Raw genomic sequence first — 17,644 nt, 5'->3', positions numbered from 1 at the left:
TTTTTCATAATGGTCTGACCATATGTAATGTTTCTGTTTACTCACCTGTGCTGTGAAAGTATTAGTGCTGCTAACTGAGACTCTATAATGTTTGGTAATTACTGTCTTTCCTTGTTAGGCTGTCCAACAGTTTGGGACAACCTTCAGTGCTGGTATCATGCTGAGGTGGGACAGGTGGTCAATATCTCGTGCGCCTCTGGAATCTGGCAGCTGTTGCCTAATAACCAAGGTAAGTCCCTTTCACCTCAAAATAAATGATTAGTTTTTGTTGGTTTAATTGGTTAATTTAAATAATTGCTACTGTACCAAAATTTGACATTTTGAGGATGCTTGGCGGTGTTTTTTTAATGCTCTAAAAACAATGTTCTTATGTTAGGGATCCTAACTTGATATAAACTGCAGCAGAACTACTCACATCAGCGTTGGTTGAGGAAGGGCAACAAAGTGATTAATAATGCTGCCAACAGTCATGGCAATCTTTTTATCCTCCTGCTTCTGTCTGTATAGTGTTTTCTTCCTTGATGTTTTCTGTGTGTGTGTGTGTGTGTGTGTGTGTGTGTGTGTGTGTGTGTGTGTGTGTGTGTGTGTGTGTGAGAGCCAACTCAACAAAAGAATTTTGCATTTGTCCATTTTCACTTCAGAGCTCAGCAAGTGACTGTGGTATATTTAGAGATCTCTGAGCACCAATGTTATGTTTTCACTGAGTGGTTTACAAAAACTACATTTTTCTAGACTGCACACTGTAGAGAGTAGTGCTGTCCTGACTGTTTACACGACCCTCACCTTTTCCAGAACTCTGACTCATCCAGCTGGCTGATTTAAAGGAAACATAATAGACTCTCTCACTGACAGATAGATACAGACACAACTAAGAATAAAAAAACATGCATTTCTGGATATCTGAAAGATAAACAATGACAAAGAAGATATCAGTATTTAGACATGAGATGTGAAAATAAGCCACTGAAACAAAATGTGATGTCTTTATTAAATGTCTTTTACAACCTAGACCTAGACACAACATAGGTGTGACTCCTCACTCCTGCTACTCCCAAGAAAATGTGAGCAACACACACCCAAAGCTAGTAAACAGCTGGCTCTTTACTGGGTACAGAGGAAAAAAGGAGAGTGGTGAGGTGAGTTGGAGGTTAAGAGGCCATCCGATAATCCCTGGAACTTCTCCAGTCTCCACCTGTCTCAATAGCTACCGCACACCACACACACACCTAGGAGGGAGAAGGGAAACCTGCACACACCCACATACACTCTTATGGCAGGAACCATGGAAACATGACATGATCATGGATCGTAACAATGTCTAAACTTGCAGTTTACTTTGAAAACAGTGTACATTAGATAAGCAACTTTTCTAAAGAAATCCCAGAAGCTTGTCTGCATTGCTGTAAAATTGGTACAGAAGTGCAAAAGGAAGAAATCTTACAAGCAAGATCAACTAAATTTGAATTACATTTTTTGTTATTTTACCTGTTTTCTTTTTTTCTTTTTTAGCAGAAGAATCTACTGTCGTCTGTGGAACCAGTTCCCAGTTTAGATTTAGGGGACAAAAATTTACAGGATTAGGTTTAAAATATGGTGACCCTGAACCCCCCGTAGTTACACTGCAACTGACCTAAACAACTATTTCCATGATGTACTGAGTGTGTCTTCTTCCCTCTCTGTGTTACGCCACTTGGAATTTAATCATTATTAATCATTCTCTGGCTCTCTCCAATGTGTGTTGTCTCACTTCCTTCACCCACCAAGTGGTCACGGTAGATTCCTCCCTCCCTGAGACTGGTTCTGCTGATGGTTTCTTCCTATTAAAAGGAGATTTTTCCTTTTCACTGTTACCAAGTGCTTGCTCACACGGGGTCTGATTGCTGGAGCTTTCGCTCTGTTGTTGTAGGGTGTCCATACTATAAAAGTTGAGTTGTGGCTACATTGAATGTAATTAAAGATATGAAACTTTCATATGAACTGATCCAATAGCTCTAAGATCACTGGCTGACTGAGTGCCTGCCCTTTTGTTGTGTCAGCTGTGTTGCTAAATTGTTGCTAAACAGAATAAGTAGTTGCAGCAGAGAACATGCACAGTAAGTGAGAGGCTGTGTGTAGAAAAGATTTACTTGACTAATTTCCAGTCTTGAATAAAACACTGCTTAAATGAAAAAAAAAATGCAGAGGAGCTTGTGATTGAAAGCGTATACTTTGCGTGGAGGGATCAGGAGGCGGAGGTAGCTGCTGATGACCTCATAACTCAGTGTTAGTGGGTTCTCGGACCCCACTGGATTTCCTCCTCCACAGACAGTACCGATAAGTCCAGCTCTGTAACTGTGCAGGTGATCCAGGCTTTTCAGTGGGAGAATATAATGAATTGGAAAATCAAAGAGTTCACTGCATAAACCTTCCTTCAGGAATGAGTTGGCGCTACTCGATAGGAATAGCATTGTGAGCTCTAATGCCCTCCCTGGAGCCTTGGCCTTCAACCTCCATTCACATCCTGCCATTTGCAGCGGCTGCAGGCCTGCAGGCTTTACATGCCACTTTATACTGAGGCTAATACAGCTGGATAACGCTAAGTCCACCCACGACTTAAACCCACACTCTCCTCGCTTAAGCGTCGGACAGGCATTTTCAAATAGTGAAACAGATTTTTTTTTAAGTGTAAACTTTGTATCCTCCTCTCACAAACACAAACTTGCACCATATACCTGGTGACCTTGTGTGCATCATTTATTCCATAAGGGTCACTGTGGCTGAGCTCCACTATTCTAACTCCAGGCAATGGTGGGAGAACATTGCTTTGAATTCAGCTAATTCAAATCCAGCATTTGTACCCTTCACCTGCATCAGCTCCATTAATACTTACAGTAATCTAATAAAAACATGTTTCTAATCTTATGTTTTTGTTGTAACCTTCACAGGCAGTTAATAATGTTGACCTTAACTTAATGCGGAAATTAGCAATTGTATTAGTGTATGAAGTGTATGAGGGAATGACTAATATTATTTGTGTCACTAGATAAAGTAGAAATTCTGACTTCAAATAATAATTTGGATTTATTCAGGATTTTGACTTGCTTGGCCCAGCAAGTGACAGTTTATAGAAATCAACTAAAATGTTGCTCGCTGTGCAAACTTATGGAATGGGCTATTTTTATGCCCTAAAATGACAAAATCATTAAAATATAGCTTACAAGTACAATTTTATGTTTAAAGCTTGTGTAAAATGTAAACAAAGCAGCCAAAGTAGCCTAGGCCCATTGCAATGTAATGAAGGGAGGATTTAGGGTCACTTTAGGGCCACTTCCAACCCTAACTATATGCTTATCAAAAGCATATAGTTAGGGTTGGAAGCAATGTGTCCTCTAAGCTGCGCGCGTGCGCAATTGCGCACTGCTGGAACGGTCTCTGCGCACAGAAAATCTGTGTTGTGCACAAAGAAATCTAACCTGAATTGAAATTAAAGTAAATACGTTAACAATTCTGTTTTTGCAGTGTTAGTCAGTGAGTGACTGGCTGCTCCCGTATGTAATCAGAACGATGCTTCAGGTTACAGGCTGTTATATATTATAGCAAGGGCGTAGATTTGGCATGGACGGAAGGGACGTGTCCCCACCAATATCCAGCGATTATTGAATTGTCCCCATCAATAATTTGATCTCTTTGAGTAAAGAAAAACAAACCCGATAGTAAGAAAAAAAACAATCTGTCAACGTCTCATTCACCCAGCAGTGCAGAAAGAGTTAAATTACGTTCTCTACTGGAGTCCTACGTCATGTGACAAATATTGCCAATGTGATTGGCTGTGCTTTTCAGGGAGTTTTCGAAACTAACTGCACAACATGCAGCACTATTAGTTATCTCAGTCTCAGAGTAGCATTTCTAATTTTGATTGAAACTGTCAGAGAAAACGGCAGCCTCGAGCAAGCCAGGATATTAGTTTACAGAGGCTGTTAAAATTATATGTCTAACGTTAAAATGTTGGTGACACAATAATTTCATCCTAATGGCACTGACATATTCATAGTGTTAATTTTTGAGACAAAATGTCATGAGGTAGTCATGATTTTGCAAATATTCCACCTTCCACCTATTCCACCACAAATTGTTTTAAAAATGCACCCACCCTACAAACATTACTGATGAGTCAAGATCTGCACAAATTGACAGAAACACTGAAGCAGCTACACATTTTATTCTTATTGTCATGTATGTCCTATTTGTCAGGTGACAGAAGAACCAACACAAAGCTCAGAGAGCAATGGTGATGCAAGATCACAGGTGAAATTGGATGGTGACTTGTTGGTTCATTACTGTATTTGAAGCACTTGTGTGACTGCATGTATTTGGAATTTCTCACTGTTATTCATCAGGTGACAGAAGCAGCTCTGCCATGTTGTCGCTCGGACAGAGGTGAAGAGGCAAGTCACAGGTGACTGACTGATGATTTGGTGCTATAGATTAACGAGAAGAGAAGGCATGTATTTGGCTGCTTCACATAGTGGACATTGAGTTGTTGTGTGGGGCACCAGTAGTGCATATGTGTTGCTGTAACAATAGTTCATGTTTAGAATAAAAAATCCCAGCTCACTGACTTGATCGGGGCAATAGTGCCTAAAATGTTGCATAATTTTGCTGAGAGATCTTTTACTTTGTGGTAATCTTAGATGAGTAGTTTTATGGACAAAAACCACCAGGTCATTCAGTGTTCCCTTAGTGCTAATGTATCAGAGATGTTGGTGTACTATAACTGAAGTAATGTTGTTAAGTCCTTAAAGTCATATTCTTTTATTGTCATGACTGTATTTGAAGCTATTTTTATTTTTGTTTTTAGTAGTTATGTACTGTATCTGTGGTAATATTATCAGCGTTTACACGTGGTTGTCATGTGCCTGCTTCATAGGAGGTGTATTTTCACACTATTAACGGGAAGATGGAGTAACCCACTGAATCTTAAGAGCTGTGGTGCAGTATCTCTTCTGATAAACTCTCAGAATATTTGTGCTCATGTGCATTCATGTGTTTATAGGGAGGTGTGTATAAGAGGGATGGATGAATGTTTTCTTATTGTGCATCTGTGTCCCAGTTTTTAAAATGCACGTGCCGATGCACACAGCAAAGGATATAACCCTAATTCCAGTCCATTTACACTTTTTTCCATTTGCTTTTTGGTTGGCAAATGGAAGAAAGGGGGTTGGTTGCTGGTAATTTGCACAACGGCACTGTGCAAAAGTCTTGAGTCAAAGAACACATATTGGAATTTTTTTTCCAGTTTATCAATCTAAAGTGAATTCACTGTTTGAGTTTTGCTCTTCAACTCCCAAGAATAACACCTGGCACAATAACCTTTTTGCCTTTTTGTTCAAATGGACTTTTTGTGTACATGGACAATTGTTTAAATAAATAAACAAATAAAAATTTTAAATGAATTTACTAATGCATATTTTATTGCACAATTCATTATTGAAGCACAACATTCTTTATTTTCATGCATGTGGCACTTCTGGTCCTCCATACTGGACACAGGAATGCAGACTTGAAACAGAGAACACAGAAAGGAAAGAAAAAAAAACCTTGGGGAATAAGTGATAAGTTGAACTTCAAAAAGAAAACATAATCTGGATATAACATCACAGAAAACTAAAAAATAGAAACTATAGCTAGAATATGTAAATAAAGAACAGACTATGCAGAAACTATAACAATGAGCAAAACGAAAATACTAAACTCAAAGTCCTTTTTTCATTTTTTCATTTGTTAGGCTACTTAGGACTGACATGTGAATGACTGAAAAAAATAAGAAAGGATCCTATTTAAAAGGGATGAATGAGACTTCTGTCTGTACATAACAAGCAAATTTGAAATGCCACACTTTGGTGGTATTTGCCTTGGCAGAAACCGCTGAGTTTCATGTATTTTTGTATTTTGTATTTTTGTTGTTTTAGGTTATATCTATAGGAACTGCACTGAGAAAGGATGGTCGGACTTCTACCCATCCTATGAAGAGGCCTGTAAGATTCCAGAGGATGAAGAAATCGAACCAGAGGTAAACATTGCTCATTCTCACTTAGAGATACAAGACTATTTGCTGGATTTTTTTCTACTGATATTAAGAGAATTCATTGTGATAAAAATATTAAAGTTTTTTTTTAATGATCTTAGCACCCTGCACATTTTTCAGCTACAGCCTTGCAGAAGACCATCTGGGTCTGTAAATATTGTGATTTATTTACTATGGTTTGTTTGTTTTCATTATTTTAGTTTGCTATGTTCATTCCAGAGGTGGCAAAAGTGCAGATATTCTTTACTTACGTACAGATACTATAAAAATACTATGGTAAATGTTTAAGTACCGAATCAACTTTTTTTTACTCAAGTGAGAATGAAGTGGTGCTCTGAAATGTACTCAAAGAAATAAAGTTAAAAGTAGCTCCTTGAAAAACAATTCTACCAGATATTTTGTACAAAGGGTAACTGAACTTTGTGCTACTAAAACATAATAATAAAATAATAGCAGTGCATAAGAATTCAAATGATATTTGACTCTAAATGCTAATTCTAATGAATGTGGTCAGATTTAATCTGTTATATAAGACACAAGCAGTAAAAAAGAATAAAAAATAACTATTTTCTGTTGCCTACATTGTAAAGAGTGACTTTGCTTCCACATATAAACAGAAAAATACAGTAAGGAGTTCAAGTGGGATCCAGCAGCTGAGTGAACCCTAAGACTACTTGTAGTAGCTCAGTGTGGGGACACGAATCACAACTCACAATATTTTCTAATGTGAGCTTCAGTAAATTGTCTTTGTGTACAGGCTGTGATCAGGTGACCTGCTGTACTTTTTGGATTTACAAAGCCTAATTTAACAAGATATCAGCAGATGTTTCTAGCTAACCTGTTTATCCTGCACAAAACTACTGATAATTTTCATTTAGCATTTGAGTAACACAAATTTAATATACTTAGTTTGTTTTGCCGGACATTTCACAATATGAAACAATCAAAACACATATGTATATCTAATATGTAATTAAAAATGATGGCACTACATGTCAAATCTGCAGTATAATTGAGCGGTCGTTATCTATAAACAAGGGAGTCTCCAGAATTTTTTCATAGAGCTGGTCATATTGGGGCAACTAAAAATATTGAGGTGGCATAACCAAAAACAGAATTTCTATTTTTATTATGCTATTGTCAAATATAGTTTACTTGAAAAATTTGGCAAAAAAGGAGAAAGATAAAATAATAATTTGTCTAGTTAATTTCCTGCTATTAAAGGTGATACCACTGAAAATATGTACATATGAAAACCAAGTACTTGATTTTGAAATCCATAATACGTTTTAACTGACTTATCAATTGATCAGTTGACTAGAAGTCCCAAACAACACTTTAATAATTCTCAGCAGAGCTGAGCAGAAGCAGCCTAAAGCGTCACGGTCAGCGGGAGCTGACTGTGTGCGGAGTAAGGAGGAGGACCCAAGTGCAGACATGGAAGGAGATGGAACTGAGATTAACTGAGATTTTGGCTGATTAAACATCATTACAAAATAAAGTATGGCGAATAGGGGCGAGTAAACTAAAACTAGAACCTAAACTGTGAAGGACTGACTATAACAAACATGACATGAAAATAATTCTGAACATTATAAAGCAAAATAATTATACATGCAAGGAACTATGACGAGAAATCATGAACATGAACTGAGCAGAATCATGAAAATGTGTTAACCTGATGTGACATGGAGAGAAGGAAAACAGACGACCTGACACTGAACAAAGGAAGACAGGACTTAAATACACACAGGAGGTGATCATGGAAGTGGAAACACATGGGGAAACAGCTGACTCAAATGAACATAATGACACCACAGGGGAAGAGTAAAACTAAACACATGGAACAAAGAAACATAAGACTTTTAAAATAAATCAGGAAACATTGAAGGATGTGAACATGACAACACACAAACAAACAATATGGAACACACAGACATAAAACACATGACAGACTGGACAAGAAACAGGACACAAAAACCAAGGACACAGATGATAGTACATGCTGAACTGAAACTCAACTAGACCCTAAATAAGAATAACACAAGAACTTATAATCACAAACTTAACATAAAAACTTAAAAATACAGAGCGAACTGAAAATGCTGGGTCACAGACCCAGCCCCTGACATAAAGCTTCACTCTCCCAGAATGAAGTTAACTTGTTCAGGAAAGACAAATCAGTCCAAATCAAATTAGATCATGTAAGAGTGTGAAGTGTTTCCGGTCTCTATTTTGGCTCTGAGCTGCACCAGTGATCTGTCCATGGATTGGTGCCAGCTTTGCTGCAACCTTATTACAATATTACCAACACAGGACAGTCTTTCTGGTAGGAGGCCCCTGGGGGTGGCAAATTTTGGGGGGCTGGCCGGTGCAAACAATCCGGGCGAGAACTGTGTGGAATCCTGTGAAACATGCTTTTTACGTTTTCTTCACAGGACTGCAAGAACAAGCATGTTTTAAATGTGATTCCTAATTAATCAAGTAGCCACGGATAACTGGAGAGGTGAAATATATTAATGCAGTTGCTGGTATTCTGGTCATCAGTGTTAATAATGAAACTGCTCCACCTATTTCTAAACAGATTTCTCCAGGGTTACATTACAGTAAATTTGGTTCAGGTCACATCAAATATAGTAGCTGCATTATTCAATGAACAACTCATAAAGACAAACATAATAAAACAGCAGATGGGTCATTATCTCGTCACATTATTGAACACTTGATGGTTGTGAATGAGCGTTAGGTTAATATTTGCTGGTGTCTGTTTAGGTTCCCGGGATAATAGTTTGCCATTTCTGGACTGTGCTGTGCACACTGGGGAGAATGGAAAAGTCAGCATTTAAGTTTACCCCAAGCCCACACACACAGACCAGTATCTACTCTTTGACTCCCACCACCCTCTGGAGCACAGACATGGAGTAATCAGCACCCTACAACACTGGGCAGAAAGCGTTCCCACTAAGCCAGAAGGGAAATAAAAAGAACACATACATGTAAAGAAAGCTCTCAAAACACGTGGTTATCCCAAATGGGCTTTCATCAAGTCAGCAAAGATGGGTAGGAAAGAAGGTAAGGCACAAATTAGCGAGAAACAGAATGAAAAACGGAAAAGGTCACTCTTTCGAGGATGCCAATGTTCACATTTTGGACAGAGAAAGCAGATGATTTGAAAGAGGAGTGAAATAAGCCATCTATGTCCACTGTGGACAGCTTGTTGAACAAAAGCGGTGGCTTACAACACTAGCTGTCTGCCACCTACAGTGCAGTTTTGAGATCCCTTCCCTTAACCCCCACTCACTTCTTCTTTTTTTTTTTTCAGACAACGTATTTCTCCAACTTCAAACAGGTGTACACTGCTGGCTACGCTACCTCCCTCATCTCTCTTATATCAGCTATTTTTGTCTTCACTGTCTTCAGGTAATGCTGGAGATCTCATTGAAAAATATTAGACTCTTTTAGACTAAATGTCTCACACTGAAATAAAATAGTATATTAACATTTATCCAAACAGATTAATTGAAGGTTCTTTTTTCTTCTACTCTTTAGGAAATTTCACTGCACCAGGAACTACATCCACATGAACTTGTTCTTCTCATTCATCCTGAGAGCGAGTGCTGTCTTTATCAAAGACGCTATCCTTTTTTCTGATGAAAACATGGACCACTGCTTTATGTCTACAGTGAGTATGTCATCTTCCATGCCCATCAAAGGCAGTAGGATTAAGGATAGTATGGTTATCTAAAAATAAACTAAAATTCAGCATGACAAAACTATTTTACTTAAGTGAAAAACACATTAAAAACTAGGTTATAGAAAAAACACTCACTGAAATTATATTATGTGGTTGCAAAATGAGCTAAAGTGGGAGATTCACTTAGTTTTTAGGGTTTGGAGGCATTGATGCATATTGTTAATGATATAGATATTCCATTCTCATTAAACATGTAGCTCATAGACTCCAGTTCCCCCACGACAGAGATAGATGGGGGGATATGTGGATGTGTCTATGTGTCAGTGAGTCAGCTGTTTTCAAAAGGTCTCATTTGTATTGAAGCATCAATACAGAACATTGTAAGATTGACCATTTAAAATACTTTTTTTAAAAATATTTTAAATAATGAAACTAATACAGAAACTTAAAAACTAAAAAAAAAATCTTTATTTTTTTTAATTATAAACTAGCTGAAACATAGCTTAACTAAAAGTAAAACCTGAAGATTGGGGTCATTACTCAAAACAAGCAATGCACTACAGTTTACACTTCACTTTTTAAAAGTATTTTGTTTCTTTTGCTTATCTAGTGAATGGTTACAAGGGTGCTCTCAAACTATGACTCTGTCCTGTCATAGCTTGAGAGGGAGGTACAACCTAGGCAGGTTGACATCCATTCTGGGTTACATTCACCAGTCACCAGTTAGAGGAGAAAACTGCAGTCCCCAGAGAGAATCCACAGAGGCACAAGGAGAAATATGCAGTCTCCACATAAAAGCGCACCACCTTGCTGGCCTTCACAGGGAAGGTTACTCCTTGTGGGAAATAATTAATTGCACAACTTATCATATTTTTTTATTTTGTTACTTGGCAACAGTGCCTGTGTAAATAGCAAGCTAACAATAAAAATATGATATGTACACATATCCTCTACCATCCACTATTTCGGGACAGACCTCACTGACTGCTCTTTATGGTCCCCCTCTGATCCATTCTTGCAATAAGGAAGAACTAATGAGCATAATATCACTCCTCAGTTTTTAGAGTGCTTGGTCCCTTTTGTACTTCTGCAGCATGAATTAAACTCAATAAAAAATATAGCTTGGATCATTTTTTTCTATCCACCCAAGATGCAGATAATTAAATGATACTTAATTGTCAGTGTGGTACTTCAATTCAATTCAATTTTATATATATAGCACCAAATTACAACAACAGTCACCTCAAGGCGCTTTATATTATAAGGTATACCCTACAACAATGCATAGAGAGAAACCCAACAATCATATGACCCCCTATGAGCAAGAGGGGCAGCCATCTGCTGCGACCAGTTGGCGTCAGTGAAGGAAGACAGAATAACAGACATGCTGTGGAAGAGAGCAGAGAGGTCTATTAACACATAGTGAGTGAGAAAGGTGACTGAAGAAGAAATACTCAGGAGTCCCCCAGCAGCGTAGAACTATTGCAGCATAACTAAGGGAGGATTCAGGGTCACCTGATCCAGCCCTAACTATGTGCTTAATCAAAAAGGAAAGTTTTAAACCTGATCTTAAAAGTAGAGATAGTGTCTGTCTCCTGAATCCAAACTGGAAGCTGGTTCCACAGAAGAGGGGCCTGAAAACTGAAGGCTCTCCCTCCCATTCTACCTTTAAATACTCTAGGAACAACAAGTAAGCCTGCAGTGTGAGAGCAAAGTGCTCTAATGGGGTGATATGGTACTACAAGGTCATTAAGATAAGATGAGGCCTGATTATTTAAGACCGTGTATGTGAGGAGCAGGATTTTAAATTAAATTCTGGATTTAACAGGCAGCCAATGAAGGGAAGCCAAAACAGGGGAAATATGCTCTCTCTTTCTAGTCCCTGTCAGTACTCTTGCTGCAGCATTTTGGATTAACAACTTAACTGGTTCCAGACATTCACATCCACTTTCACCCATTCACAAGCACACATTCATACAGTGTTTTTTTCTGTATGCCTGTTAGCACTTTATATCATTCAAAAACCCATTCTCCCATGCATGCGCTAAGGGTAATTTGGGGTTCAGTTTTACCCAAGACACATCGGCATACAGACTGGCCAGGGACTAGCCTTGAGAAAAAAAAAACAATTTTCATGAAATTCAAAAAATTCTGGGTTTCTTGGACAAGTGCTCCAATTTCTACTTAAGAATATAGTTGGGGGGGGGGAGGCAGTGATCCTTTCAAAATAGGCCTTTATTTTGGCAGCACCACAATTACAATGACTTCCAAAATGTGCAACACAAGAAGTATCCATGTTTTAAAGCTATAATCAGAACCTGTCAAGTAATCTTGGAAAAAGTAACTAAACTTGGTCAATTATTTCTTCAGACTTTGCATGTCAAACCTTCTCAGAAGAAACAAGACATGTTGGCAATTTAACAATGTATTAAACAAACAGGGGTCTCAGTAGCATGTGGAAGAACAATATACAGAATCAGCCTGGCACCACATCTTCATGCTGGCCACAGTCTGGACACACTAAAGCAATGGGATGGTATCGCATTCTTCAATCAGCACTTGTCACAGGTCAGCCAAATAAACAGGCTTTCCAATGGTATGAGATTTATACCCATTGCAACAATAAAGATAATAAACCAAATGCAAATTTCCTTACTTTGCATGCTGCTAATAATCCAGTTTAATAGTTTTTTAATTTAATCTAACTGCACAGGTTAGATTATTGTTTCTAACCAGCCATATTCTTTTTACAATTACTAGGTAAATCTGTTGCAGGAAAAAAGGGAGATAAAATATCCATGTTTCAGCTGCAAGGTTTCTTTAAACTGTAGCAATGAGTTTGGTTAGCTGTGTTTGGTTTTCTTGATATCGACTCTGATGACGTTAATAACTTAATATAAGAGCAGCAAGGAGAAAGACTGAAATGCTGGGAATGGCTGAGCAAAGAGCCGGTGAGAGCATAAATGAGTGTTTCCCTTTGTGTTTTTCTCCTGATGAGGCTGTCTGGAGTGCTGGTAAGTGTGCCTCTTGCGTCGGTATGAGGGACCAGCACCAGAACATCAGCATGACTCGTAGAAAGGCTTTGAGGCACAATGAGTAGGTAATATGAAGGAAAAAAAAGCCTACTCATGACATCAACAAAAATATGTTTTAAAGAAAAATACAGTGGGCAAATATGGATAAGAAGATGGTTCTAGAACAGGATTCACAGTGAAATCTATCAATCAGTAATACATTATGTATTAATTACGAACTGTCCAGATGTATCAAATATCATGTACAAAAGGTTAGCAGCTAACTAGTGAAGAACATAGAAGAAAATTACAGAAACAGGCAATGGAGAGCAAAACTAGAGCTAAAACACCTTGAATAGTTAGCATTCCTTCTGGTGGGAACAATCTAACTGAGGGTTACTCTTCAAAAATGTACAGGGAATTAGGCAACAGATTGCTAACAAGTCTAATTTAATATGCTTTATGCATATAACATGGTCATAGTGTGAAGTAGAAAGTGGACTCACCCAAGTAACCCAGAATACATTTTGTCCAACACCGGAAAGGTGACAATGGCAGAGTAGCGAAAACTACAAGTAATGTTTGAAATATTACTGTTTCTGTTGCACAAATTAAACTTTTAAGATGTTTATAGGCAAGAATGTAGATGTGTAAACTTCAAATATCTGTTCGATTTATCAAGACATGGCGTAAAAGTGCTCCAGTGTTTTCAGATAAGTCCCTTCCTGCTGGTCTAACAGCTAACTTGCTCCACCAGCTGTCAACTGACCAGAAGGTCAAGGCTCACTATACCCAACGAGAACGCCTTATTTCAGGCACATTGTTTTAAGAACCCTCTATGGCTTTCACCACTCAGTGGAAGTGAAAAGAAAGAAATAATTCACAAGGCTTCATAACTGGATTATTTAACAAATTTTAAGGATTACATAAGCACATAGCCTTTATGGAATTCCATATCGGTGTGATTTCTGCAACACTCAAAAGCCAACAACTCTGTGATGCATTGCGTGTTTCATCCCAGATGCCATGCTCCCCAAACACCATTTTGGCTGCCAGCTGTTTCAGAGTTCTGACATTTAGCGCACAGCAACAGAAAAAGACAAGAATATCAAAATTATTCTGAGATATAGACAGTGTACCAGTTTTGCTGGTGTTAAGGGAATCTAAATCCAATAATGTTTAGTTAAACAATAACAGGCTTGAATATTATTTACAAGCAAAATAAATATCCCAAAGTCCTCATCTTAAGACTCAAGTATAAAATAAAGTTAATTAAATGTCTCTTAAGACAAAGGCAATTTATTGGTAATATAATTTGTAAACTTCAATTAGCCATTAAAAGCCAGTTTCCATTTTGGAATAGCAAAAGAGCATTTACAAGAGAGTGACACGATGAAGGAATTAAAATCTGTGGGAGAATTCGTCAACACCAAAAATGATGGTAGAAGTAGAACTTCGAGGTCAAAGTCAGCATGTTTTTTAAGTCTGTTCTTTTAGATTTGACAAAAGATTTTATGCATGCAGTGTGTTTTAGTGACCATTCAAATTCAAATTTAATCAGATATGCTATCTTAAAATGAGCAACATGACAATACATAATGTAGATGCTGCAGGTGGATTCAGATTCAGGTGAATAGTCTTTTGTGATTAGTTAATGAAACTCAAATCCCAGCTACAGATGGGGGTCCCCGCTATGATGTCACTCACTTGTTTCTAAAGTCCTGTTGTTTATATATTAATGACAGTTGATGATTTATCCTTCTTTTTGATTCAAGTGGTAGCTCTAATGCAGCTCCATTGCTATCTCCTCTTCTTTGTAAACAACCTGCAGATTTATACAATACTCTGGCATTGCTCCCCCTCCTCAATCAGGAGGTCTAATCCCTGTTGCTCATTCATCTGCTTGTTAATAAGGAAGTTAAACCGGTCTACTACTTGAGTCCTCTCACTCTTTTAATGGCACATGTTATATTTAGTAGGACTCAAAATTAGTGACTGACACCATAAAGCCACCAGCAAAGTCTTTACTGAGCAAGCTAAAGGCCATTATCTTCTATACATTTTGACTTCTTTGTGCAACCGCCACCTACTGATTATTAAAGAGGTGCAGGTTTAAGGTGAAATGTGACCGTCTTCTTTGATTACCATTATAATAAACTATATTTGAACCATTCCAGAAATATTAAAAGGCATAGTGTTAGTAAGAGGAGCATGAGACTGATCATTAATTATAATGAGTATAAATAAATACAATGCAAAACCCATGACTTCAAGCATGTGTGAAGGGAAATGGATGTTTCCCTGTAACACTAAAGTCTTATGTTTTTTATAATTCTGAACATCACTGTGGCTCATAAATTGATGTTTTTTATTGCTGCTGCCCCTGAAGATAAATGAGCCCTTCAGATGAATCTGATGTTCAGGAATCTTTTTGTTTTTTTGTCCCACAGACATCCTGTAAATCAGCCGTGGCCTTCTTCCAGTTCAGTATCCTGGCTAACTACTTCTGGCTCCTGGTGGAGGGCATGTACCTGCAGACACTGCTCACTCTCACATTTGTCTTCCAGAAGAAATACTTCTGGTGGTACATACTTATTGGCTGGGGTGGGTACCTCACTTGTCATCATCCCTGTCTATCATATGTCCCTGTTTCCTTTCATGTGATTTCCTGTTTTTCCTCTTGTTCCACTTTAGTTCTTTTCCTAATGATCAGGTCACTCTGTTTGTGCCTCCCAGGTCTCCCGACGGTAATCATAACAGCTTGGATTCTAACTCGAAACTTCTACGACAACAGGGGGTGAGCAACGGCTGCAGGAAATCAAGACAATATCAAATTAGAGAAAATTTAAATAACAAAAATGATAATAACACATACTCGCTCAAATAACTTTAGACTAAACATAAAATTTTAACAAAAATAACATATTTTGTGATCTAGTCTTTGTGGCAAAAAAGGCTTTTTGATAATATATTCATTTGTACAGTAATTCACACCCACAGTGCTGTACAAAACTCTCGAGGATGACTCATTTCTTTATTTTTTGCAATGAAAACAGGAAATAGTTGGAGAAAGTTATTGGAACATGTTTGAATACAAGTGAAAACACAGTATACAAGGAAAAGCTAACAAGTTTGTACAATTCCAATGAACTTGAAAGTGGATATTTGCTATGACTTCTTCAGCATTGAAACCTCTTTGGCAAGTGTTCTTGTAATTTTTTTGACTTCATGATTAGTTTTCCGGGCTTCTTTGAGAACACTCCAAATTTCTTCTTCAGAAATGGACTGCTTTTTGATCCATTCTCTGTCACCTATAATAGAGCGTCCACCATGCTTTACAAATGACTGTAGATACTCCCCCGACCTCCTCTTTATGGAAATATGATGATTCATCACTACACTAATATTGCCAGTTTCAGTGCAGTCCTTGTGCCATTGTGCATACCTCAGTCTTTTCTCCTGGTTCTATTCCTTAAGAATGGCTGCCAACATTCAACTGAGACCATTTCTGGTGAATCTTCAGTTAACAGCAGATGGCTCAACTGAAGGGGCTGATGCTTTTCTCACATCCTGTGTCAGGCTAGTAACAAATTATCTAAAGGGGAAGCTTATCTAAGGTTTAATTCAATTCAGTTTTATTTATATAGCACCAAGTCACAACACCAGTTGACTAAATGTACTTTATATTGCAAGGTAAAAACCCTACAACGATACAGAGAAAACCCAACGATCAGATGACACAAGCAAACACTTTGTCACAGTAGGAAGGAAAAACTCCATCCTAACATTATTGAATCTCTGCTAAACCAGGCTCAGGGAGGGAGAGCCATCTGCAGCAATAGGTTGGGTTGAGGAGGTTAAAACAGGACAAAAGACACACTGCGGATAGTGTAAAAAAGTAAATAGGGTGTCTGTCTCTCCATTTGTAATATAACATTGATTTTTGCAAAGTTGTCTGTTATATGTAAACACAACACTAGTTCCTCCCATAAATTATGTGTATTTTTATACCTGTATGATTCATGTTAGTAGGAAGTGGCTTAACAAACAAACAAAAATCTTTTGAAGATGGTCAGGACTGCAGTCAATACCACCTTAAAAAATGACATTATTATAAGAAAATCTGGTTCCTTGGAAGCAAACTATGAAGAAATGTGGAGTGGCTCAAGATATTTGCACAGTACTAAAAATGTATTAGCTTATTACTATTGGTTTTAAGCTTAATATATATTGTTGATTGTTCAAAGATACTATAAACAGCCTTGTAAGCCAGTGGTAACACACATTTCTGCCTGTTGTGTGTCTCAGGTGCTGGGATGACACAGATGTGGCCTTCATCTGGTGGATCATAAAAGCTCCAATAACGGCATCACTACTGGTGAGTACAGTAAAAGTGGGAGCCATTGCTGGATTATCAGAGTCCTCAATCTTGGCACAGTCCTGCATTTTGACTCTGTGGCTGCTATTGCAGACACTTATCTTGTCTTCACACTAGGAGCGACAATAACAAGTCAGGGAGAGTTAAGTCATATTCTACCTGGTCAATGCACAGAAGGTCAACAGAAATGACTAAATCAGAATCTCTCTGGTTTTCCTGCTATTGTGTTCTGTTTGTTTCATTAAGACTATTATTACAGCTCTCATATCCCTCCTGACTCTAGAATTTATTACATTATATGTTCATATTATAACTTTTTCTCTCTGCAGTGTTATAAAGTGCCTTTACACTGTGGTACTTGTTTCAGTTTATTGCATCATATGTTGGTGTGTGTATATGTGTGTTTACAGTGGGGGTACAAATTCTCAGTTCTTACTCATATAATTTGCCCTTGACTTGCCACTGAGTGTGACTGAAGGGAATCACTACTAGAT

The 17,644-nt window shown here is 37.8% G+C and overlaps 1 protein-coding gene across 1 annotated transcript in view; it reads left to right on the top strand.

Moving 5' to 3' along the window:
* ghrhrb (growth hormone releasing hormone receptor b) overlaps nt 1-17,644 on the top strand; it is a 75,372-nt gene that overhangs the window by 46,721 nt on the left and 11,007 nt on the right. Inside the window, exons 3-9 of the mRNA XM_087830715.1 lie at nt 119-229; nt 5,949-6,049; nt 9,387-9,484; nt 9,614-9,746; nt 15,223-15,376; nt 15,509-15,569; nt 17,081-17,150. Coding sequence (XP_087686841.1) covers nt 119-229; nt 5,949-6,049; nt 9,387-9,484; nt 9,614-9,746; nt 15,223-15,376; nt 15,509-15,569; nt 17,081-17,150 — 728 coding nt within the window. The remainder of the gene's footprint in view (nt 1-118; nt 230-5,948; nt 6,050-9,386; nt 9,485-9,613; nt 9,747-15,222; nt 15,377-15,508; nt 15,570-17,080; nt 17,151-17,644) is intronic.

This window comes from Neolamprologus brichardi, chromosome 17 (genome assembly GCF_056152115.1).
Source record: "Neolamprologus brichardi isolate AB-2024 chromosome 17, ASM5615211v1, whole genome shotgun sequence".
Classification (NCBI taxonomy): domain Eukaryota; kingdom Metazoa; phylum Chordata; class Actinopteri; order Cichliformes; family Cichlidae; genus Neolamprologus; species Neolamprologus brichardi.
Note: the sequence above shows the minus strand (reverse complement) of the source record. Positions and strands in the feature narration are given on the sequence as shown.